The sequence below is a fragment of the Cryptomeria japonica genome, chromosome 6, assembly GCF_030272615.1.
Source record: "Cryptomeria japonica chromosome 6, Sugi_1.0, whole genome shotgun sequence".
Classification (NCBI taxonomy): domain Eukaryota; kingdom Viridiplantae; phylum Streptophyta; class Pinopsida; order Cupressales; family Cupressaceae; genus Cryptomeria; species Cryptomeria japonica.
In genome coordinates this window covers 122,097,264-122,124,340 of record NC_081410.1, presented here as the reverse complement: position 1 = coordinate 122,124,340, position 27,077 = coordinate 122,097,264, and the positions used below count along the sequence as shown (strand labels likewise).

Genomic DNA, 27,077 nt, shown 5'->3' with positions numbered 1-27,077 from the left:
AAATTTCATACTGTTGTATCAAGGGAAATTCAATTATTTCCAACACAAAACATTACTAGATGCTCTACAACATATCACTGGTCCATTATGTTTGAAATATCAGATGAAGATTACTCTTTTAAAATGAACATCTCCGTTACTGATCCATATTCTCAAATATAAGACTACAATTTTAAAAATGACCATCTCCATTTCAAACTACTAGACTAGGAAAAATCTAAAAATCCTAAATCCCACACCCAAATGTCTGACAAATAAGGATGGAGGACCGAAAACTTGGCGCTGGAGAAATGTCATAGATCATTTTAAGTTATTTGAGTCGATAAAATTTTCATACTGTTGTATCATAGGTAATTCAATATTTCCAACAAAAAACATTATTAGATGCTCTACAACACATCACTGATCCATAATGTTCGAAATAGCAAACAAAGATTACTCTTTTAAAATGAACACCTCCATTACCCACTTGCTAGCCTAAAAGAAAAATATAAATCCTGGTTCCCACACTCAAATGTTAGTGATTAATAAGGATACATGACTAAACATGCTACAACAGAATAGTCCTTGAGTACAAAGTATATCAGTCAGCACATGGTTCTCGCTGTTGGTATCAAAGGTTGTTTGGTACCACTGAATTCTTCTCTATAATATTGCGCTGCAAGTTCATGTAAATCGTTCTCATTGAAACAATTTTTATTGATGACCTTAAAAAGATTTTGAATGACTGATTGCAGATACTCTCTGCCATCATCTGAGCTCCATAAACTTTGTAGTGCTTCACGAGAGAAAACAGTTGCCAATTGAGCATGCCAGCGACATTCATTCATGAATACTCCATTTAGACTGTCATTAGACAACAAGCATGAAGAAATGACAAAACAGGGTTGAAATCAAATCCAGTACAAGAAAAGTCAAACAGCAGTGATGTGCAACAATATTATACCTGTCTAATATATCAAGCATGTTAACCAGTTCACTTTGATGGAAGTGCACATCTACTATATCTTGAGCCCTGCGGTGCAATCTCTTAACACATCCAAAAGAACTGCAAACATTTAGAATTTTCGAATTCCAAGTTTCTGAGCTCAGATTTGAAATCCTCACAACTGATGTTCTTGGAGTCTCAACTGTCCTGATCTGTAGTTGCTGCCCACCAATGCAAATCCAATGCGCCATAAGAGCCCTTTCCTTTGCATCATCTGTCTGCAAAATTAGAAAATATTTATCAAGATGCATAAAATTACATGGAAATTGGTTTAGTAACATGTTCTTATACATGGCATGCCATGAATCTTATTAAATAACTGAAGAACGAATGCTTAAGCATGATTGATACCTCAAATTCGACATATATAGTAGAATTTGATGGGCCCATCAAGAAGCGTGACACGTTTCCGAAAAAAGCCAATGCATTTTTGAGGTGCTTAAAACTGATAGCATGAGGCAAGCCTTTGATCATAATTGTACATCTAGGATTTTTTAGTTCAGCTAGAGGCACAGCAACATTCTCTGCCACTCTGGGAGCAGAATCTTGACATAAATTTTGATTAGATGAAAATGCCATTTTTACTAACAGTTCACTACCACAGACAAGAAGATTCTTCTTCGTTAATGCTTTCTGGAAAGTCTCTTCTGTCTGTAAACGGGGGACCAGTCAGAGATGAATTATTATACCAAACGAAACTTCAAAGGCAATGTAATAACCAAAAATATTTCCTAATCAAAACAAAAATTAAAAGAAATATAAACCAAATGCAATTGTACAAGAATTATAGATATATTTATGATCTTAGTCTCCACAAATGCTATAACTTTTAACAGATAATGATTTTAGCAAATATTGAATATTCCCATGCTATAAGACACCAGAACTTCATAATAGCAACATAACATACCTCAAAAATGGTTGTAATGGTTACCTAACAGTTTCTGAAAAAATGAAATGAAATACAGGGCCAGGACTGACAAGAACTTACCCTAAAGATGATAGATGCATAATTATATCTGCTTTCTTCTCTCTTTGATTGAATGATTTTGACTTCATCAATTTGCCCACAGTGACCAAATGCTTTGACTAGATCTTCTGCAGTGGCTGAGCATGGTAAGAACATTACTAGAAGACACTTACGATTTTTAGGTTCCGAAAACTTTTTCTGAGGGGTTACTCCTCTATCAGGTTCAGGGTAGTCAAATGCTGCAAAATCAGAATCATCTTCCCATTCATCATCACTATCTTTGTGATCAAGCAATGCAAATGCAGAAGGAAAATTTCTGCCACTTTGATTTTGCCCAAGTTGCTTTGTTTGATGCCATATTCTGGTTTGAGTGTTGGTATCTGTTCCCAGCGAACTCATAACTTTAGATACATCACTTCCTCTTCCTTTTTGTTTGTTGTCTACCTTAGGAGAGAGAGTGACACCTGGAGAATGCTGAGCGTATCCCACTTCTATGGACTGTTCAGACACGATCTTTTTTGGAGTGTTTGAAGCACATAAATTTCTCCCATTTGATGTAATGGCAGAGGTGTTGTCATTTACTTCCTTGTTTGCATTGTTTTCAAAATTTCTATCATCCAAGTTCGTAGATTCTACAACATTAAGTTCTCCTAACTTGTCCTGTTCCAGATGCTTTAAAATAAAGTTAGAACAATTTACTTCTTTATTTGAATTGTTTTTAACTGCTACTTCATCTAAATGTATAGATGCTGCAACAGGAATGCCTCCTCTCATTTTGTCCAGTTCTAGATTTTTTATTTTTGTGTTTGTAGAAGATGACCCCTTAGAATGAACAGATGAATATCCTTCATTATGTTGATTATTTTTTATCTTTTCTAATGCTATTTTGGGTTCCCATTTATTGTTTGAAGACTGTAATGAAGTTTTTTCTTGATTGCCAAGCAGAATTGTCCCCAATGACTCCTTAGGGGATGCTGGAGCAGTAGAACAATTTTTTTCATATTCATTATTTTCTACCTTCTCTCCAAATAATTTTTTCAAAAACTCTGGAAGCAACCTTTTGTCTGAAAAAGACTCTGAAATCGATTTCTCTTCTCTTGTAGACTGGGATAAAGTTCGTTTTTTATTTTCAGGTATATCATTTCCAAATATATTGCTGACACTCCAAGGAGCCTTTTGTTTCAAACTGTCAATTTCCAAGACAGTAGCATCATTTGATTTTGAATCTGTTGACAAATTTTCAGGTGCTATAGATTTTGCTGCCTCCTGTGCACCATCATTAACATCTGACAAAGACTCCATCCTTTTCTTTATTAACTGGGATAAAGTTTTATTTTGTTTTTTAGGTACATCATTTCCTGATATATTGTCGAAACTCAAGGAAGCCTTTTGTTTCAAACTGTCAATTTTCAAGTCAGTAGCACCATTTGATTTTGTATCTGTTGACAAATTTTCAGGTGCTTCAGACCTTGCTGCCTCCTGTGCTCCATCATTAACATCTGTACATAATTTTTCCAATGATAATGGAGGTGAACTTTGATCTGAAAATGATTGTGCAACTGATTCATTTTTTATAGATTGGGATAAAGTTTCTTGCTGACTTACAGCTGTATCAATTCCTGATATGTTGTCAGAACTCAACAGGACCTTTTGTTTCAAACTGTTGATTTCCATCGAAGTAGCAGCATTTAATTCTGCATCTGTTGACGAATTTTTAGGTGCTACAGATTTTGCTGCCTCATGTGCTCCTTCATCAACATCTGCCTTTTGCTTTTGGTCTTGAGACGTCTTCAAGCTTATTTTCAGTTCCGCAAGAAGCTTTCTGAGAACATCCGCAGAACCCCCCACTTCCTTCATGACAAGAGTAAAAGTAGGAAATTTTCCAGGAAACTGTAGCATATACCTGAACAGGACAAGATCTGCCTTTAAGAATCATATACCATAAATCGCATATTTACATAGATGAAAATAGAACCATTGCTGTATTAAAAAATATAATATTGTCAATGGGAATAAAGCATGCTTTTAGGATTTCCTTCAACATAACAAATAAGTAGCAGCAAGTGTAGCATTCAAGTCTGTCAAATTACTTCTTTCCTCTTGACTAATTAAGTTTTCTGTTCTTCATATTGCAGTCCAAAATAGAGCCAATTAATAATTCACACCAAGTTGAAGAATTTGTTTCAACACTTAATGAATAAAATGACCAGGGTACGCATGTACCTCACAATACAAAGATAAGGAAGGCTATACAACTTACAAGTTCAATGTTCAAAGTACCATATAGAAGTTAAAGTAGTTATCTATATTCAAAAGACAAGTTTATTTTCTAACGGATCACACATAATATAATCATCATTAAAGAAATATCAAACTAATACAAAGCCCTTTATTATCCAACTAGCTGTCTAGCACATTAGAATTCCAAATCATATGAAATTTTATCCAATTCCAGAACCAACCATTAATCATTTTCCTATAGTAACTAAGAATAATATGATAAGGTAAAGCACTACCAGTGTTTTTAGGGCTTCCCATGAGCTGTCCATATGTGCTTGTCTTTGTTGATAGACATTTTTTGTGGGCATATGCCATTGACATTCTAGAACAAAACGATTATATTGAGAGAAGATACAGCCTTGATGAATAAAGATCGTCACCACTTTCAATCGAAATACCACATAATATGATCATCATTAGAGAAATATCACACTAATATAAAGTTCTTTATCATCCAACTTGAACCTAGCACAATAAGTTTCCATATCATGTGAAATTTTATCCAATTCCATAGCCAACAACTAATCATTTGCCTATAATAGCTATGAAAAGAATAATTATGATAAGGAAGAGTACTGCTAGGGTTTTGGGCTTCCCATTGGTTGTCCAATGTCCATATGAGCTTGCCTTTTGGTGATAGACATTCTTTGTGGGCATATGCCATTGACATTCTAGACAAAAACAATTATATTGAGATAAGCTACAGCCATGATGAATAAAAGATGGTCACCACTTTCAAGCATAGATCTCTTCGTGGCGGTCAAAGATCTACTAGATTGATTATTGCTTTCTTTCAACCTGGTCACAAATGTTACAAAACAGGCATCAAGCACCCTTTGGATACTAATGATTTACATACAGATCGGGGGAAATTAGTTGGACACTCATCTTTACAATCTACTACAGCCAAGATTCGTCAGTATACAACTCTGATTCTAATGGTTGTACCTACATCTCTTCTTGACATCATCACCCCTCTAACATCCCTCTTTCAAAACACAAAACTCATGGGAAAGCTCACATTATCAAATTCTCCCTCCAACAATTCTTTAGATTTTTGTGTTAGGAAAAGTTCTATGCAAAATCAGTCACCTCCTAGGTCCAGCTCAGCCCCCTTAGCCCTGAACTTTCCCAACAAGCATTTCCAAACTCCGCATCTGTACCTTGACAATGATTTTATTGGCTCTCAGAGTTGTATTGCTCCTTAAACCCTAAAGACAAACCAGACCTATACCCCAAGGAAAGTCACCTCATAATGAATGGACCATTCATGAGTCAGGGCAACTTCTCTTTCTTCTCTAGGTTCTGCTAGGCCAAGGGAAGTATTCCCTAAGGTTTCAGCACAGGACCACTATAGAGAAATAAACGATAAAGTTATAAACCATATCCTATGTACCACAGAACTTCCTATAAAATTGATCTTGAAGATAAACCATATACTATCTACCACAAAACTTCATATAATTTATCACTGAGCTTCATCATGCTGAATTACCATTATCAAAGCCTCAATCCTCATTAAGTAGAAGGCAAATCTTACATGAGATGTAAGATATACCAAATTTTATCTCCTATAATGTGTTCAATCTAAGAGTGCACTTCATCGCTGCAAACAGGACAGCAAAAGCATACCTCTCTGAAGATTATGCTCATGTTAGTTTCCAAAGACATGGTATTGCTAGATCAATGAGATATGCAATGCTGGTAGTAATCCTAAGTTACACTACCAAGAACATTAGATAAATACATTATGATCAATGATTGCTTACTTGACCATCCAAACCGGTTCGTACTCCATTGAGGGAGGCTCAGCCAAAACATGCAAAGAGAAATAGGATATGCTTAAGTCAGCAATAGACACTGATGTGCACGTGTACATATCACAAAGATAAGTGACCTTATATATCAAATTACACATCCATTATCAATCTGAAAAAACTCGCATGCATTTAGATTTATGTGTTATATCTTTTCTTAACCCTAAAAATGGATGTCTTGCATGGATTTTATCTATATTATTATCTAACTTGCTTGCAGAATTCCAAAACAGACTTATCTCATCTTATTGTTGGGTGAGGATTATATCTCTAATTATATTATGTTCCTTGTCTCATTTGGATTTTATGAAATTTAGGCAAATTACAAGGTAATCCAGGAAAGGGGCATTACAAGTGGTATCAGAGCTTTGATCCTGCCAGCCAGCAGAGTAAAGCTAAAAGCAATGCATTCTAGTCAATAAAAAGGAACCTAACAATACGTGTATTTGTGTGTATGCTTTGTGTTTGCATATATCCATGTGTATGCTTTGTGTCTTTACGCATAGAATTATAAAATTAAAATACAAAAGAAAAAAAAACTAAAATTAAAATATAAAAGAATATTAATTAAGCTAATGAATGATCAAAAGACATGAAATGAAAAGTTGTGACTCCCTCAAAAATGAGATTAAAAGGGAGAAGAGAACCTCATTTGAGAGGGAAAGGAGAGAGAAAGAAAGAAGGGGACATTTAAATCAAGGAAAGATTAATGGAAGAAGAAAAGGAGTGGGAAGTAGATAAGGAAGTGGCTGCACTCTTTCAAAAGTTGCTAATTGTGAAAAGTTGTGTCTCGTGCTAAAAGGCATACATGATGAAGAGGTGTGACCTCTCCTTCACGTTGGGAGATATAAATCAGCAAAGGTCAAATCAAACAGTCTATCAATTAGCAAAGATCAATTCAACAAAGTGGATAAACAAGCAATAAAACATCATCAATCATCAATTCACATCTTGAAATCAGAACTCAATTATCAAATGTGTTTTAAGGAATCAATCAATTAATCATTCAACATCACTCTATCAAATCAACATTTGTTGAATCAACCACTCATTTGAATATCAATCATTCAACAACAATTCATCCATCGAACTACAGCTGAAGCACTCATTCACAGAATACAATAATTATAGTAGGGTATGAAAGGGAGTGCAAGGAGGGGGAACGACATACAAGCCTCACTAGGTATACCACCTTATCAGAATAGTTAAGGACCACATGAGGCCAAGGGGGACAGATTCTGCTCTTGGGCCTAGAGTCAAGGTAAGCGCACCCTATTGCAGTCTCCCCTACGAACCCTATATTGGTCAATTGTTAAGGTGAACTAGAAAGGATCCTTAATCATAAGAGTAGAGAAGGATGACATTGTAGAGGGGAATGGCGTATAAGCTCCACTAGGTACACCACCTAATGAGCATGGTTAAGGACCAAATGAGGCCAAGGGGGATAGAGTTTTCACTCTTAGGCCTAGGGTAGGAGATATGAGGGCACCTTATCATGTCCCTCCCATCTCAACCCTTATTGTGGTTGAACCCCCACATAATCATTTAGATTTATGTATTATCTTTTCTTAAACCTAAACGAGGATATATTACATGGATTTTATCTATATTATTAATATGTCCCACGGGAATGCATCCCTGACCTTGGTACCCCCATGCCCGTATCAAGGATGAAACAGGGACACACGGACGTTTTTTCCCGTACCCTATGTGTTTCCTACCAAGGGGACATTTCCTACAATGAGTGGAGACATTCTAATAAAAAATTTGTATTTCCTGATGGTCAACAGTCTGCAACAGACTTACCAATGTAGACTAAATGGTCCCATGTTCCTAGGCCTCCTAATTTTCAAACCATTGTATTGTCAAGGGCTATGGTTCGCCTGTCAATGCCATTGCAACAAACAGATGGCTTATCATCACAACTGAGTCATGCATCGCACACAATGGAGTCTGGCAATAGGTTTCACCATGTTCTTCCCTCTAAGCCAACATACAGTGGAACTTTCTCAACTATTGAAGCAGCTGCACAGTTTTTGGATAAACATGGATTGGGAGACTCAATTTCTAGTAATAATAGCTTTGTTTTGACATTACGCAATTTATCAAGTAGCCATGCTAATTACAACTCTGTACCATCAGCTAATGTTAAAGTTCAAAAAGGTAAGAGCTTGTCCAAGTCAACTTGATCTAGCAGTACTGGATGTAGAAGTGAGAGTAAAGCTTTAGCTATGGAAAAAATAATGTGGGAAAAATTCCCCTATTCTTTAATAGTCATCCCCTACTGTCCCCTCGAGAATTGCCCAAAAGTACCCTTGTACCGAAAACACGTCCCAACATCCCCTGCCATCATCGTCCCCAAAACTCAGTGGAACATAGTATTATTATCTAACTTGGTTGCAGAATTCCAAGACAGATTTATCTCATCTCATTCTTGGGTGAGGATCATATCTCTAATTATATTATGTTCCTTGTTTCATTTGGATTTTGTGAAATTAGGGCAAATTACAAGGTAATCTAGGAAAGAGACATTACAAGTGGTATCAAAGCTTTGATCCTACCAGCCTGCAAGGTAAAGCTAAAACAATGCATTCTAGTAAATAAGAAGGATCTAACAATACTTGTATTTGTGTGTATGCTCCGTGTTTGCATATATCCATGTGTATGCTTCATGTTTGGCTCATACCTGATGTGTTTCCAGCATGTTTATTCAATGTGTGTTCCCAAAGGCATTTCATATTGGGAATCGCTTTGAACACTCCATGATCATTGCTTGAGGACAAGCAATCTTGGGTGGAGTGGACTGTAATGTCCCCACTTTGAAATATAATTTAATAATAATAAAATAGAAAAAAAAACTACAATTACCATATAAAAGAATATAATAAATATAATTAAAATTTAATTAAGTTAATGAATGATCAAAATACATGAAATGAAAATTTGTGACTCCCTCAAAAATGAGATTAAAAGGGAGAAGAGAACCTCATTTGAGAGGGAAACGAGAGAGAAAGAAAAAAGGGAACATTTAAATAAGGGAAAGATTAATGGAAGAAAAAAAGGAATGGGAAGTACTGAAGTGGCTGTGCTCTTTCAAAAGGTTGCTAATTGTGAAAAGTTGCGTATCGTGCCAAAAGGCATACATGATGAAGAGGTGTGACCAAAGGGAAAAAGGTTCATTTGAGGAAGGGATTTAAGGGAGATCAAATTAGAGAATAATATATTATTATCAAAGGAAGCAACGGAAAGTCGTGACTCAATTCTTATGAAAGGCGGTGCCTCAATCCCTATGAAAGGTGGTGACTCTTTCACCAATTAAGTATGAAGGCGAGAACACTCCAAGCAAAGCTCAATACATCATCAGTCATCAAGAAATCAAGCAATCTATGAATCAGCAAAGGTCAAATGAAACAATCTATCAATTAGCAAAGATTAATTCAACAAAGTGGATAAACAAGCAATCAAAACATCATCAATCATCAATCACATCTTGAAATCAAAAATCAATCATCAAATGTGTTTTAAGGAATCAATCAATCTAGCAAATCAATCAATTCATTATTCAAGCGTCACTCTATTAAATCAACATTTGTTGAATCAATCACTCATTCAAATATCAATCATTCAACAACAATCCATCAATCCAACTTGAAGCACTCATTCACAGCAAACAATAATTAATCATAGTAGGGTGTGAAAGGGAGTCAAGGAAGGGGAACAACGTACAAGCCTCACTAGGTACACCACCTCATGAGAATGGTTAAGGATCACATGATTCCAAGGGGGATAGAGGTTGCATTCTTGGGCCTAGGGTCATGTTGATGAGTGTTTTGTGACCACACCAACACAGAATAAAGTTTCCAACGGTCACTCTATCCTCTCTTCAGCAAAGACCCCCTCGTATGCTAAGTTTGCGAAGATCATAGAGGCGACTCCAAGGTTCCTATTGCGTACTTGCGACTTTATGTTAAATATGAGATCATTTGGCTTGATGTTTTGCCAGTAATCCAAAGGGACTTACGTGCAATGAAAAGGACTTGAACAAATCAAGATTTCAAGGAGATTTTACGAATAGTTTGGCAATAGATAGCTCTTTTTTTGGAAATGTTTTCTCAATAAGATATGCAGAAATTAAATAGGAAGGGTTTAGAGAGATTCTAATCTAATCTAAGGAACTCAACAAATAACAGAGGCTCAAGTGAAATAGATTACCCTTTGTTTCGCCAACATTAGACAATGACATAAACGGTTGTGCAATCTTAAAAGGTTGTGCATAAGATTTTCATATCGCCAATGAATACCATCAAGATGAACAATATTCATTCGAGGATTGAAGTTAAACATACATATTTAAAAGGCTCAGTCCAACCTTGCACTGCAAGTAGAAATCATCTACTTACAAAAGGTATGAGTGTATGATTTCACTATAAAACAATGCTATCAATTCATCTAAGTACTTGGAAGCAAAGCTAATCTAAGAGAGGAAGAGAAACCATGCAACTTCACCAAGATCAATGAAGCACTCTTATTATCTTGACAACTTAAGCAACAATTTCTTACAAATTCTCCCTCCTTTTCCAAATGAAGGGTTGAACCCCTTTTATAAACCCCAAAATGGAAATAGACTACCTAGATTACATTAAGATCAATGGCTGAGATTCGCCCATGCAAAACCCTAATTAGGGTTTGACCCAAAAAGACTAAATATAGCGCCAAGTAGTGAGTATGGTCGTAAATGAAGAATCTCACCCACTTAGCATTAAATGCCCACTAACTCCTAAATATTTCATCCATCATGCAATAAATGACTCACCACACCATTATGAATTTAATAGATTCTCATCCAAAATACAATGACCATTATCCCTTTCATTGATGGCAAATGCAATGAATCTAGTTATGATGGCTTCGAGTTCCCCTATAGAGACACTTGGCACAATCTCCAATTTGAATTCCAGCATGGCAATATCCTTTTCACACTTGGAGAAAAACTTCTTCCAACCTGGCACAGCCTCCTAAGTCTTTCACATTGTGCTTGAGAACAAGGGAACATTTTCCAAATGTTCCTTTGAGAAGGATTCCACAAAGAAGAGTTCATGCAGCCTATTTTTTCAAGTTGTCCACAATCAGCTCTTCATCAATCAATCTTTTTGCAAACAAAGCCTCAACAACATTGAGGATTTCCTCCTAAACTTTCTTGACTGATGTCCTCAATAATTTTGACTCCTTGTTGGATCTTTCGAAGGATTCCTTCCTAGTGCTTACTACATAGAACCATCGAGGGAAATCATAAGCTTCATTTTCCCCAATGACCTTTCCATCTATCAATGCCTATCTTGAAGTTTCCATTAATGCCTCAAGACATGGGATAGTCAAGTCTTGACAAATGTGTGCATCTTCCCATGAATTGTCCATACTTTCCAACCTGCCTAGGATGGCTAGAATCCTCTAGTAGAAATCAGGCAAGTCCTCAATGAATTTGCAAGTTGTAGTGAAGACGTCTTCCACCCATTCCTTAGAGCATTGATCCATTTTCCTTATTCCTCCTTCAGAAGAGAAGAGGGAGGAACAAAGGATTGATCTTCCTCTCTGAATGAACACATCAAGCGTCGCACATACTGACATAAGGCTTTGTTTTCACTCTTCAACTTCTTGTTTTTCTCTTCTACTTTCTTCATCTGCTCATTCAATGCTAAGGAAGATTCATCAAACTCTTCTATCACTTGTGCCTTAGAGGAACACCCCAATGTTGTGACGTATTCACACATCGCTCCATTGCAAATGGCGACCCCCTCTTTTTTTCGCTTTCTAGGTTAGTTGTCTTATCTTAGTCGTTGGTAGTTGTCGTGTCTTTGTTGTTAGCCTCTTGCATGTAGTTGCTCAGGGGTCAATCAAGTCTCTCTTTAGGATGAAGTGAGGTACAACACTATCTTTGCCCTCCAAAGCTTCTAATGGTCAGCATTCTAAGATTAGACTCCAAGGTGAAGATTCCTTTTGTCCTAGAGCAATCCCAATCGCCATGACTAAGGATGATACTCATGAGTTAAGAGGTATGTAACAAAAGTGGAATAATCAAAATCTCTTGGCTTAGGTCAATTAGGGTTTGAAGAGAGCATGAGGAATGTGAATGAAGGTTTGCCTCAACTATGTTGAAATGTCAACACTTAATGCAAAGGAACCTAAGATGGTCGATTTGGTGAAGAAGGTTTTGATAAAGGATGAAGTTTTGAATCATGATTTGCCTTAGAAATGAGAATTTGGTAAAACTTAATTTCAAAATCTTGGCAAAACTGTGGAATGCAAATGGATTGTAAAGCTAGCAAAATTGGTTGATCCAACCACCAAGAGGCAAAGCTCTTTGAAAAAGCCACCTAAGTGATGAGTGGCAAAGGTGCTCTAAAAACCCGCCTATGAGGATGATTGGCAAAGGCCCTTCAAATTTCCGCCTTGATCAAATATGGCAAAGCTCTTTGAAAAAGCCGCCTAAGTGATAAGTGGCAAAGGTATCATGTAAATCCGATCACATCAAATATGGCAAAGGTCCTTCAAATTTCCGCCTTCAAGCACATCAACACCCAAGTCGACTACTGTAACATCATGCTCATCTAGAGTAATCTCATTTTGGTCCTTGTCGACTATGGGCACAGCTATGTGCAAAGTCCTAGATTCTAATTCATCTCTTGTAACTTTGGAAAATTTCTTCACCACTTTCTTCTTTGCTGGCTTGTTTATCCTATTCAGAAGTTCTTCACATTCTACCACAAGATCCATCTCTTTTTTTGGCTCTTTCCTCATTCTCTCTTTCAGCCAATCTGCAGCGGTCGCTTGCTGATCTTGCATCCCCAAATGTACTTGTTCTTGTGAAACTTCCTCAAAAGGTCCCAAGTCTCCCATGTTTGTTTCCTTGAAACAATCATGAACCTGTTGTTCTGGATTTGTAGGGTGTTCTTGTCTTTCGTTCCTTTGTTGAAAGGGTCTTCGGGAAGCACTAACACTAAGAATATCTTGCGCTTGTGAAATGTTTTGGTCATCCTCTTGTGTCTAATTTCTTGCCACTTCTCCTAAGAACACATCTACTCCATGCACGCTTGAAGAGCTGTCGGGTAACTCTGCTTCTTCCAACCTTGGCCTCTTCTATTGTGATTCTTCCTGCTGAACTTCCTTACTCTTCCTTGCCTATGAACTCCCAGGAACACTTTTCTCCTTTCTATACTCTATCCTTTCCCGTGGAATTGCTTCTTCCTAGACCTGAGCTCCTGATGACCCTTCAGTGGTCTCGTCCTGGGATTCCAAGTCTCCCATCAAATTGTAAGTCAGGGGAGCATTTTTCGCTTTCAACATAGCAATGTGACGTTCAACCCAGTGCCTAGTGAATTTCATAACTGGCATACTTAGCACATCTAAATCATCAACTTTTGGCTCTGACCAGTTAGACGCTTGAATTGGCTTATCCTTCTCCTTTTCATACTCCGGCTGAACAGAATTCACATCTATCTGATCTAGCACTTGTCTGATTTCACAAATTCTTATTAGCTTAAGAGGCAATTTGGAAAACATCCTCTTTCTGACTTCATAGTCATCTTTGGCGTTAGCCCAATAATCCTCCAGCTAAATCTTGTGCTTGTTCTTTACGCCAGCTACCATCCTTATCTTATCATACGGATCAAAGAATGTCCTTGCAGTATGAGGTGCTAAGTGGTAGAATATTAATTAATCCGCTAACTTCTCCACTGCCACCAATGATGGACACATTTCCTCATAATCTCCCATGACAATTGGAAATTCAAGCCCAAGCTTCTTCTTCTTTTGAATCTTGTCATAGGCAATCAGTTGTCTAGTAACTTCTAATACCATGTAATATCCCCACTTTGAAATAAAATTTAATGGTAAATGTTAATAATAAAATTTAAATTTAAAAGAATAAAAATAAAATTAAAATGAAAATATAAAATAATATAATTAAATAAAATTAAAAATTTAATTAAGTTAATGAATGGACAAAAGGCATGAAATGATAAGTTGTGACTCTCCCAAATACGAGGTATATGAGGGAGAAGAGAGCCTCATTTGAGAAGGGATAATTTGGGGAATTAGAAGTGCAGATCTGATTGTGAAAGGTTGTGTCCCTTTCAAAGAGCAGAAATAATGAAGAGTTGCACTCTTTCAAAGAGTGAAAGAGTGCTAAAGGTGAAAGAGTGTGTCTCTAGCCAAAGGGCATACATGATGAAGAGGTGTGACCTCTCCCTCACGTTGAGAGATACAATGGTAAGGAAGGAGAAAATAAAGGGAGATGTCAGCAGTACGAGGGTTTGGGCAATATGTGCTGAGGAAGATATTCAAACTGCCCGCAAGATAGGAAGGAAAAAGTAAGGGGCAGTGACAGGTAACTTTTCTGAGTTAATATTGAAAATAACAGTCAGCATTTTATATACATATTAAAATTCAATATGTACATTAATGAATATAAACCATTGTGGATAATCTTAATCAAATTGATGACCATTAATATGATATAAAATTGAGAAGGCAAATAATATATAATTATTCAAACAGCATTGAAATGACTACACACAACATCACTGTTAGACATAATACATGTACATATATCTGTTAATGAATCCAGAAAGAATAAGGCAAGTCAAATTCAGTTTGCATAAATTATAATACTGTAAATTCGTACAGTGCTAATATGGTAAGAAGAAGCCATGACAGATAATGAATAATTTTGATACAAAGTAGTACTAACAGAAAGCATGAGACACTAATGTAACATAATGTAATAGAATTGTAATAATTATGTCAAGTATAACTAATTATCATAATGGGTTGAGTTGAATAATAATAATAACTTCATTAGAATATCACCAATGGTTCATTGTACATGAGGGACCCTCTCTTAAGTATGCCACTCCATAGTGGATGCCTAACACCTGCCACGTGGAGCCAAGAGGGGAGTAGCATCTGCTCTTGGGCTTAAGGGGGAAGGTGGTTGTGATGAGGGGGAACGACGATAGGACGCCTCACTAGGTACGCCACTGCATGGTGGATGCTTAACACCTGCCACATGGAGCCAAGAGGGATGTAGCATCTGCTCTTGGGCCTAGGGTGAAGGGTCTCTTGGACACCCTATCCAACCAGCCTACCCCAGTGCACTAAAAAATTGGATAATAAAGAATGGCAACTAACCTACAATCTGATTTTATCTAACAAATATAATACTAATGGTAATTAATACATTAAAATTTTATATCACTCAATCTAATTCATTAGCATATGTTTCAATTTATAAGTATTACTTCATATATGTTCTCTAATTTTGTGTTGTAGGAAAACAGTATACAAAGGTACTCCCATAAACTTAATTACCTATTTTAGATTTGGGCAAATTTAGGTTAATTTAAAGTATAACTAATTAGGGGACATTACATAGCACCATCTTGTCCGTTTTGGGTATCTTGGAAGTTTATATGGTTGGGCAAAGAATCCTTGGACCTAGATGTAAGTAAATTTTGGAAATTGAATGTACCAAGTCCCATACTTCTTTACCAACTTCCTTGCCTCTTGCGACAACCTTGTGTGAAGTCCTTGCAAAGATCTGGTAATATGCATAGTGAAGGTGTCGCTTGCTTTCTTGAAAGTAGGATCATATAAGTGCAATTGTGGACAGCACTCATGGACCTTCAGTTGTCCTGGACCACATCGCATGGGTCCTTTGCCTAGTAGCCCATTGAATTTGCCCATTCTAGCCAACACGTAGACAATATATGAGCTCATGTAGAAAGACTAAGACCTGCTTTAAATTCCTCAACTGCTCGTCCAAGTTGTTGCTAATTATTCTTGCCCAGTCTACCACCTTTATGCCTTCCACTACTTCTCCAATGAAGTAATACATCCAAGATTCAAAGATGTAAGCTTGTGGACATCCCATAACCCGACTCATCATCAACACAAGATCGGCAAATTCTTGCTTGAAGTCCATGTTGGTGAGCTGCTTGGGCAACTTTGAAATGTGAGACTTCGGCTTCTGCATCCATATTCTATTGATGATTCCAGCACACCTCTCAAAGCTAAAATCATAAATCAAAGCCGCTCTTTCCTTGGTCTTATACATCATGGACTGGAATGTTGGGATTCCAAAAGCTTCACCAATTGATTTAGTGAGATTTGCCAAGAACTTGCCATCAAGTGCCAAAATTGCTCTTCTTTCAGAGTCATAATGTTTTGCACATTCCATGATCAATTCTGGGCACTGGATGGCAGGAGGGAAGCCGACAGCTACTACAATTCCACTTCTGACTATTTTATTGGCAGTGACTGATGGAGGATGTCCATCTGTTCCAAACTCTCTTTTTGAATTCTCCCAACTTGAAAGTTCCCAAGTTGGTATCGCTGACTTCTCTCCATTTTGAAATAATTTTTGTCTTCAGGAGGAATCGTCTTTGCTTGTTCTTAATCTGTGCTTGTCGGGAAGTATTCGCCATCTTGTTGGATTCCGCCATTCCTGCAAAAGAGTATAATTAACATTAGATTCCTGACAAGAATTTTAGAAATCCACCCAAGGAAGAATTCCATGTTGTCAATTCCAAACTTGGAATAAATATATAAACCTCCAAACTAAGAACTTCTAGATAATAATCAAACCCTAGCTTGTTCTTCACTTTGCTCTTGCTTCGATTTCTCAAAACGTTGTTGTGAAGAATGAATTCCAAATCCTTGTTTAAATAGAAAACGTCCAACAAGCTGCTAAGTAGGCAATGAGATAAATTTAGCAGTTATATTAATTCATTCCAATCATTTGTCATGTTTCCTTAATGAGAAGGAGACAACTTGCTATTCCAATGGACCCCACCATCATTCTTGAGTTCGAAAATAGGAACTTCCATAATTTCTCAAGTTACGCTTCATTAATGCAGAATATTCCATTTTGCATGTTGCCAACTCATCTCTTACAAGATTTTTCTATCCAGGGTGTATAAAGGATTTCTTGGAGGATTTTCTTGCCTTGGAGGAATTTTCACGATCTTTTCCATTTCTAAAGGATTCATGAGCACCTGTCAATCTTGGGGAAGGAAAATTCCTCATTGGTGAAATTTTGACATTTCGTGTTCTATGAATGCTTGTGCGTGCACTGCCCTAAAGAAAGAATTTTCTAACATTCAACCACTTTTTCTATTTTCCAGGAATTTTGTCCAGTTTGGAGTCCAGAGGAGAGAATTCTCAACACTTAGCCAATTTTTCATTTTCTTGGAATTATGCATACTTGGGCGCATTTTTGAGGTGGAGGAATGTTTGCTAAGAAGGAAAAATCCTCCTGTTCTTGGAATCTACGCCCTCCACCTTGTCTTGGGCGCATTTGAGGTGAAGAGGAATTTCTTGATAATGAAAAAATCCTCATTGACCAATGAAATGCGCTCTTCACCTAGTCCTATGTGCTCTTGATGGGTAATGGACAAATTTGGAGTTAAAAAAATCCTCCATGACATAACTTTTGCGCCCTCCCACCTGGCTTGAGCGCACTTTAGGGGTAGTGGAGGAATTTCTCCCTTAGGGAAGATTCCTCCTTGACATGGTTTTTGTGCCCTGATGCCTTCCTTGAGTGCTAATGGAGAAGGAATTTTTTGGAATTTGGAAAATCCTCCTTGTCTGGTGAAATGCGCCCTCCCTCGAGCCTGGGTGCCATTTGGAGATGAAGATAGAATTTTTAGTGAAGAATGAATTCCTCTATTGCTTGAATTTTGTGCCCAGGAATAGACTTCTCATGCCTTTGTCATTTCAGAATAGAATTCCAAACAGCCAAAATTTTGATTGTCTACCTGCTTTTCAAGTTTTTGGATTTAGAACTTGGCCAGCTGCCAAAGATAGACTTACTAAAAATAGTAGGTTCTTCCAATCACCAAATTAAGGCAAACTGGGACACAATGACAGTTACTAAAAATAGACAATAAAAATTGACATTGCAATAAAAATATTTTGTTTAAAAATGCAAAATTAGGCCAATCCAGGCTGCAATGAAACTTACTTAAAATAGGAAGTCCTCAGAATTCACTCAAATTTCACTGGTAGCTTCCTCAAAGAGTTCTCATTTTAATGTTTTGCTCAGGTTTCTCAAAACCTTAGGTTACTGATCTCATTTCTAAGTTTGAAGGGTAAAAACCCTAAAATAGACAATACAAGCTTCCAGACTTGACCAAATTTCCTCAAAACACTTGCAGACTTAGCCAAAATTTGCCAAAACACTTGGGGACTTGAGGAGATCGAAGAAATTGCTGCCAAACTACCCAAAAGGCCAAGTGGACAAAAATGTAGGTGGTCCCCATTTAGAATGGGGTGATGTGTGATTAGGTCACAATAGGTCAAGTTAAGGGCACCCTATTGCAGTCTCTCCTACAAGCACTATATTGGTCAATTGTTGAGGTGCACTAGAAAGGATCCTCAATCATAAGAGTAGAGAAGGATAGCATGGTACAGGGGAACAACATATAAGCTCCACTAGGTACACTATCTCATGAGCATGGTTAAGGACCACATGAGGCCAAGGGGGAAAAAGTTTCCACTCTTGGGCCTAGGGTAGGGGATATTTAAGGCTCCTTATCATGTTCCTCTGTTATGTCCCTCTTTGAGATTTTCCCTAATTCAGTCCTGAGACAACAATTTCAACTTACAGTGAGAATTATAATATATTTATAAATTAAATATTATCAAATCTGAGGACATTTCACTATAATATTTAACTTAATTTCTATAAGTAATTCAGAAGGTAGAACTTAAAAGAGGGTAGAACTTATTACTTAGACTTGATTTCTTATTTCAATATATACCTTTCCTTACCTTTACGTAGAAAGGATATGTCCATTGATAGTGCTTGTTCTTAACCATTAGTTATGATTTTATTTGATTTACCGATTCATGTCTTATTATAACTCTTGATTTGCTGTTTGTATTTATGTTAATTACGATATAAAATATAGTTTCATTAATTTATGTTGGGCATAACTAATGCCGATAACATACGTATATTTTACACAAACCTATTTGATGCTCCTTCATTTAATTATAATGGTCGATTCTTGTAATACCAACATAAACACTGCCTTCAAGTTACTACGTAGGATGATAGGTGGGCCCCATAACTTTTGTCTTTTAGAAGGGGGCTTTAGCATAAGGAGGTGAATTGGATTGTGTACGTAATGTTGCATGGGGTGAGATGTTAATTAATATAGAGGTAATATGGCAGGGCTCCCTGAGGAAGCATATGCTTAAGAAATAATATGTAATTTATAATTGTTCAACCTATGCGGGGAGAAGATAAAAATAATGCTATAGATCAACCGATGACTATTTACATTGAGATGATACGGTATAGCGGTGCTTGCCTTGAATGACAAAATTGCATATAAAAGAATGATATTAATGTTTTGGTCCCTCTTTGAAGCCAATCACCATGAGAATGTATAAAGAGAATATCTTTGTGTGCAACAAGAGATTGGAAGCTATAGTCTATCTTAACCTTGGAAAGCAAAACGAAGTTAGTCGGAAAATGATTAAATGTAAATTTGCCCACCTTCAAGCTATTCTCTTATTGTTTGAAGGAATATCATTGACTTGTTTTCTTAGATTGGTGAAATGCCTTTTTACTACTGCCGGGGTCATACATTTAGTTTAGATCTCATGATCAAGTGCTGTCTATTCCGTTAATTTTGCCATGAATTTGCACTTGGCCTCATCAATTAATACATAATAACACCGTGCACAGATGTTAGTTCGCATATGTTAACCAATTTTACACATTAACTTATCTTTACTCGTATGCACTCACCCGGTATTTATTTTATTATTATTATTTAATATTAAGCAATATAAATTTTATATTAAATTTTATTTGTTATTAATAAATAATGATCATATATAACATAAATAATAATCATAACAAATAATAAACATTAATAATTATATATTAGAGGAAAATAGTGAAGTCTCATAAATGAGACGATTTTCCAATATTATTAAATGTTAATTAATGAATGTTTTAATTATCGTATTTATTTAATCACAATAATCCAATGTCCAAAAGGGGTTATGACATCCTCCCATCTCAACCCTTGTTATGGTTGAACCCCCACGTAATCATTTAGATTTATGTGTTATATCTTTTCTTAACCCTACAAATGGATGTATTATATGGATTTTATCTATATTATTATCTAACTTGGTTGCAGGTTTCCAAGACAGACTTATCTCATCTTATTCTTGGGTGCGGATTATATCCCTAACTATACTATGTTCCTTGTTTCATTTGGATTTTGTGAAATTGGGGTAAATTACAAGGTAGTCTAGAAAAGAGGCATTACAATTTTAAAAACTGCATAAAGAGGGGGCAAAGTCCAATCAGCAGTAAAATCCAAGCAGCCTCTTCATTGAATTTGCTCATCTTGCAAATGGCAGGCAACCACTTGCCAGTAACAGAATCGACTTTCAAGATGTAGCCACCTACTTGAAAGCCATCTTAAAATCTGCAGGCCCACAAAAGTCTAAAATAATAAAAGTGTTAAAACATATGAAACAAAGCCCCCACGCATTTTTACCTTTTCTTCCATCTGCTAACTATGACCATTGATTTGGTGCCAAGACATAGGTTCAAATAGCAATTTTTACTCAGCCCCAAAACAGCCTGTAGACAAACCGAATTTCCATGCCAATCCATGGCCATGTTGAAGGAAATATAAAATAGTAAAAAATGGCCCTGTGTTTGGATGAAGGCATGAACATTTTGTCTTAAAATTCAGCCCTAAAATGTGTGGGACCTCTTTTTCATTCTTTTTTGAAATAAAACTTTAAACAAGGTGCCACAAAGGATTTAATTATTTGATCAGAAATAAGTCAGGATTTTCAATTAAATGAGATATTTTAATTTTCTGTCATGTCCCCTCCTTGATCATTATATATATATCCTTAAAAAGAAACAATTATTATTATTATTTAATATAGTAATTACTAATGAATGATTATTTGAAATTTATATATTTATACTATTATTTAATTAATATCTATTAATTGAAATATTCAAATAAAATAATAATAATAATAATATAAATAAAATAATATTAAGACAAGTAAAGGAGTGAGTTGAATATATAAACCGGTTGTTATGAAGTAATACGATTTGCCTACGGGAGGCATAGTTATGAAGAAACCGATCAAGAAGAGAGGTGACTGGTCAAACCTCAAAAGATGCCAACCCTTCGGTTTTGGAGGTATAAGAACAAGATCAGTTCATTCTATTTGTGGGGGAGATATGATAAAAAACCAGGATATTATCGAATGGATTTTAATTTGCCCTAGCCAAATGTGGCATCCCAAAAGCAATAGAAATTGAATGATAAATTACCAGCGACTATAATAATCTCTATATCATTACTGTTGGTGGTAATATTGTACGAGAATAACACCGTAGTTAATTAAGTAGTACTTGTCTTTGTTAGTATGGTAACCGAGGGATGGTAGTTACGGGTGCGACGGTTGCCCCCCGCACCCCTTGGTACCTTTATGGAAGGTAACTTGTAAGCACACATGATTATGAATGGAATAGTATTTCTTATATTTGCTTGATCTTATCTGGTATCTATGGCATTATTGTCTTTCGTTAAGCATTCTATTTGTATGTTCTAAACTGTTCACCCAGAGGGTAAACATTTGGCACCGTTGCCGAAATTTATCCGAAGCACGAGAGTATACTACATGGCACACGGATAATGGGACAACCATTGGCCAAAGGGACGAGCAATAACCCAGACGAAGAACCTAAAGAACTGTTCGAGGGAGAACTAGCACTCACGAAAGATTTCTCCTGCATCCTCCAGGTGGCGATTGAAACACACATACGAAGGGAAGCCACCACCGAGGATGTTCCAGAGGACGTTGTATGGAGTGCGCTTGGTGTAAGCCTGACAATAATCGATTGATGAGCAATTTGCCCAACCTTCTGGCACAGGGATTTTTGGCTCTCCAAAACCGCAAGGAAGAGACCTATCGGGAGAACCGACGCCAACAAATCCTACAGGAGTTTCATGAGCGCCAAGAGGAGGAGCACAATGAAAGCGACCGAGGGGTGAATAATCCCTAAATGTGTACGAGCGAAGGAGAATAAAACAACAACACCCCCACTATAGTGACATACATTGTATACCAGGGATGAATTAATAAAAGTGTTCTTTTCAATATGATGCCTTGTTCTATTGCATAAGGAGAATTTAGAATTAATGCCCAATCTGCTAAATAAGGACAAAAATAAGAAGGAATACATAGGGTACTCTGAAGCCACCCAACGAACATTAATTCTCGAACAACAAGTAGAACGAAGAAGAAGATTCAAGAGGATTGTCAAGGAAGGAAGTGGCGGAAATGATAGCAATGGCTCTGGCAAGGGCCAAGTTTCCACACTAATAGAAACCACCAGGAAACGGTTGGGGGACCTTTCCCTAACATTGGAGGAGATCGATGACGGGAGTACGATAGAGTTGTTCACGCCATACAGAGGTGTCGAGACCAGGAGGGAAGACGAGACAGAGACCGAGAACAGAGAGGCCGAGGATACCGGTGCGACCGAAGGTGTCAGGAGGACACAAGGTCACGGTAGTAGAAGCAATCTGTTCGGGGTAGGCTCATCACACCCTGGTAGTCAGACCAACTTGGTGGGACCCAACGGACCGAATCTTAGTGGAGTACCTTCGGGAGGACCAGTGTCTGGAGGAGGAGTTCCTGGAGGGTCAAATTCGAGTTATGGAGGGCAGACCAGGCTGCCGCCAAGAAACGTAATGGCGAATCAGCAAAAATTGCCGAAGTTCACCGGAGATGGGAAAGAAGACCCCATACGGCATTGTCGTACATCTAAAACAATCTGGTCGGCAAATGGCTTGGCTGATAGGGTGGAATGGATGGTGCAATTCCCCGCCACCCTACAAGGAGTAGCCATCGATTGGTACTCGGATGATGACAAAACCCAACTGACAACTTGGGATGAATTGCACAAAGCCTTCGAAAAGGAGTTTCGACTCCTCAGAGATGATAATGAAATCGTAGCAGAAATCCTAAGCACCAAGCAGGGGAAAACTGAGACCATCCGAGCATATAGCCGACGCCTCAAGAAATTGTTGGGAAGAATGGATAACCACCCCGGCGATGGGTTGAAGAAAAGGTGGTTTGTGGAGGGCTTAAAATCGTCACTCAGAAGGAAAATGAAAATTGTACCCCCCACATCCTACAACGATGCCTATAACTGGGTAATGGACCTGGAGAGTGAAGGGAAGACATCCAGGAAAAAGAAGGACAGATCCTCTGGAGAGGAGGACTCCTCCGACGGAAGTAGCAGTGATGAGGGGTCGAGTAAAAAGGTGCAAGCCCTTCAAAAGGATATGCACCGCATGATGAAGGAATTCAAGAGCATGAAGGGAAGCACCAGCAAAAATGAGGAAGTATGGTGCGCCAAATGTAAGGAGGAAGGTCATACAAAAGGCTCTTGTCCAAAAAAGGCCTTCTGCGATATTTGCCAAGTGTCGAGACACTCTACCAAAGAATGTCCCTACAACATGAAGACACACAGGAACCAAGTGCTCTTCACCCAAGAGCAGCCGTCAGTGACAGCAGGCACATCGCAGCCTCAAGCAAACACCACGGCATCATCTGGTGGTTACAGAGGTAACTGAAGGGGAGGAAGAGGCAACAACAATAATAGCAATAATCAGAGTCGAATGCAATATGATGCCAAGGGAGGACCGATGATTCAGTGTCGGGCATGCAACTAGTGGAGACATTTTGCACGGGATTGCCAGAAAGAGGAGGCACCCCAGCACTTGTGCAGATGGTGTGGTCCTGGAGAGCACGATGAGACAAATTGCCCCAAGCCAGGGGTTAACCTCCTCAACATTGAAAAGACTAGTGAGAAAGAAGTACTAGCAATCACCCATGCTCGGACCAAAAAGGCCACTTATCCCGACCCCCATACGGAGAAGGAGAGATTACGGGAGGCAAAAGCCAACATTCAACGTGAGATGACGGTTGAACGACAGAACAAAGAGGTGGTGAGTACATCATCCTGTACTGAAGCCGAGAATAACATAATTGGGCAAGTACTGCAGATGGAGGTGTCGATAAGGGTGAAGGACCTTCTAGACACAATGCCACAGCTGAGAACCGGCATTTTTAGTTCCATACAAACCACTGCGCAGGCACCTTTGGGTGCGACATGGGCGGAAGTTCCAGTTAGCCCCTCGGCTGACCCAATGTTGTTGGCCTTAAATAGTGGTCGGCACCCTGTGGTAGTAAAGATGGGAATTCTCAAGGCTATCCTCAAAGACACCATCGTGGACAGAGGTTCGGGGATGAATGTGCTGCCGGAGGATATGTGGAAGCAGCTTGGGAAGCCAACACTATGGGCACTCACATTCAACTTGGTAGGTGCAAACCAGCACGACATCAAGCCACTCGGCACCCTGATGGCCCAACCGATGACCATCGGCACACAACCCTTCCTACTAGATTTTGTGGTAATCCCACTCAAGAAGAAGGGGTATGACGCCATCTTAGGGAGAGGGTGGTGGGTTACAACAAAGGTGAACCATTACTGGAAGAAGAACACCCTTTCCATGGAGAAAGGGGGGCGGAAGTACACCATTAATTTGAGAACCCAGGTTGTCGGCGAGGAACTTGCGTCATCAGACTCGAATTCGAAGGATTCAAACAAATGGGAGTGGGACTCCTATGAAGGTAAAGACGAGAGGGAACCAAACGACGAAGGAGTGCTTGAACTCAGTGGATGCTCAAAAGATGACACTTCCTCATTGAATGGACTCTTCCACTGGCAAATAGAAGACTATGAAGTGTTTCACCCTGCTGGTCACATGCTACAGATTGAGGACGAGCCAAGCAAGAAGGAGGAGTTCCCGCCAGAGTACACGGAGTATAAGGAGGGAGACGCCAAAGTAGATGATGTCCCGGCGTACGAATTTTCAAAGGATAGACCAATGCGGTACGAAGACCCCACTGTGAAGGAGACGAACTTAGGAGACACTGCCAACCCTCGAAATATATGGGTAGGCAATGATTGGAGCTCGGTGCTGAAGGCTGCAGCATTCAAAATCTTCATGGAATACAAGGACGTATTAGCCTGGTCCTACAAGGATCTAAAGGGGGTCCCGCTAGAATTGTGCATCCACCGGATACCATTGGTCCCGGGAGCCCAACCGGTACGAAAGAGGCCGTATCGAATGAATAAGAACTATGTTGCCAAAGTGAACGAAGAGATCGAACGGATGCTGGAGGCCGGCATCATATTTCGGGTGGAGACAAGTGAGTGGGTCTCGCCGACTGTGATCTCACTCAAGAAGGAGGCCAACCAGATCTGCATCTGCGTGGATTTTCGGTGCCTCAACGTAGTCACCATCAAGGACCCATTTCCTATACCCTTCACAGACAACATCCTGGAGGAGGTGGCTGGCCATGAAATGTACTCATTTCTCGACGACTTTTCAGGATACAACCAAATTTCCATAGCTGAGGAGGACAAGTTGAAGACCACCTTTGTGGTAGAGGATGGAGTCCATGTGTACAACTGCATGCCGTTTGGGTTGTGCAATGCTCCCGCGACCTTCCAGAGGATAGTCCTTCACATCTTCGATAAGATGTCTGTGGGAAATTTTAAAGCTTTTTTGGATGACTGGTGGATTTTCAGTAGCGAAGACGCTCACTTGGTGGCACTGAGAGAGTGCATGGAGCGATGCCGAAGGACCAAGCTCGCATTAAACCCACGGAAATGCAGATTTATGGTACCACAAGGAAAGTTGTTAGGCCATATCGTTTGTAAAGTTGGATTGAAAACTGACCCGGATAAGGTACGGGTAATTGTAGAAATGGAGTCGCCCATTGATGTGACGGGAGTCAAGTCCTTCTTGGGACACATTGGATACTACCGGAAGTTCATCAAGAACTTTGCCCAACTTTCGTTCCCACTAGACAAACTGACAAGGAAGGGCAAACCGTACATATGGGAATCGGCACAAGGGGAAGAATTCAAGGAACTCAAGAGGAGACTGGTGGCAGCACCCATTCTGGCCTATCCAAACTGGGACCGAGAATTCCACGTACACGTGGATGCCTCGAACCATGCCATTGGGGCTACATTGGCGCAAGAAAGGGGGCATGGGTTGGATCATCCCATCTATTTTGCCAGTCGGTTGATGTCGAAAGCCGAGAAGAACTACAGTACCACCGAGAGGGAAGCCCTCGGAATGGTCTATGCTGTACAGAAATTTCGACATTACTTGCTGGCGACACCCTTCACTTTCTATGTGGATCACCAGGCTTTGATGTACCCGGTAAACAAACCCATCATCCAAGGTAGGATAAGCAGGTGGCTACTGCTCCTCCGGGAGTTTACATTCACAATAATTGTACGGCCAGGCAAGAGCCATGTCACTGTTGACAAGTTGTCTCGGATTAGGTCCGGAGAGCCGCCAGAGGGGGTGAATGATGACTTTTCAGATGCTCGCCTATTCAAGATCGCAGTACTGCCACCATGGTATATTGCCATCGGGGAATATCTCTCCACCTCCGTATTCCCCCAAGGTATGCCACCGGGAGAACGAAGAAAACTCGTGTTGAGAAGCCGCACGTTTCAGTTGATTAATGGATTGTTGTATAAAATGGGACTCGACCAGGTGTTACGTCGGTGTGTGATGGAGGAAGAGGTGCTAAGCATTCTGAGGGAGGCACATGAGGTGCCCATAGGAGGCCATGTGGGACTAGACACTATGGCAAGAAAGGTGTTGCTAGCAGGCCTGTGGTGGCCCATATTATATAATGATGCCAGAGAATGGGTAGTAGGTTATGATATGTGTCAGAGAGCAGGGAGGCCGCTCAAAAGGGATTTCATGCCCCTCAACCCTTCGCATGCTCAGGAACTATTCGAGCGCTGGGGGTTGGATTTTATCGAGCCACTCAAGGCCAGCCACGCTAGGAGGTGTCGCTACAT

General features: G+C 38.8%; 1 protein-coding gene across 1 annotated transcript in view; it reads right to left on the bottom strand.

Moving 5' to 3' along the window:
- Positions 1 to 319: 319 nt before the first annotated feature.
- The window catches only part of LOC131053735 (uncharacterized), a 65,579-nt gene continuing 38,821 nt past the window's right edge, over positions 320 to 27,077 (bottom strand). Inside the window, exons 3-6 of the mRNA XM_057988371.2 lie at positions 1,980 to 3,861; positions 1,340 to 1,639; positions 947 to 1,206; positions 320 to 846 (exon numbers count right to left, since the gene is read on the bottom strand). Coding sequence (XP_057844354.2) covers positions 588 to 846; positions 947 to 1,206; positions 1,340 to 1,639; positions 1,980 to 3,861 — 2,701 coding nt within the window. The 3' untranslated portion in view covers positions 320 to 587. The remainder of the gene's footprint in view (positions 847 to 946; positions 1,207 to 1,339; positions 1,640 to 1,979; positions 3,862 to 27,077) is intronic.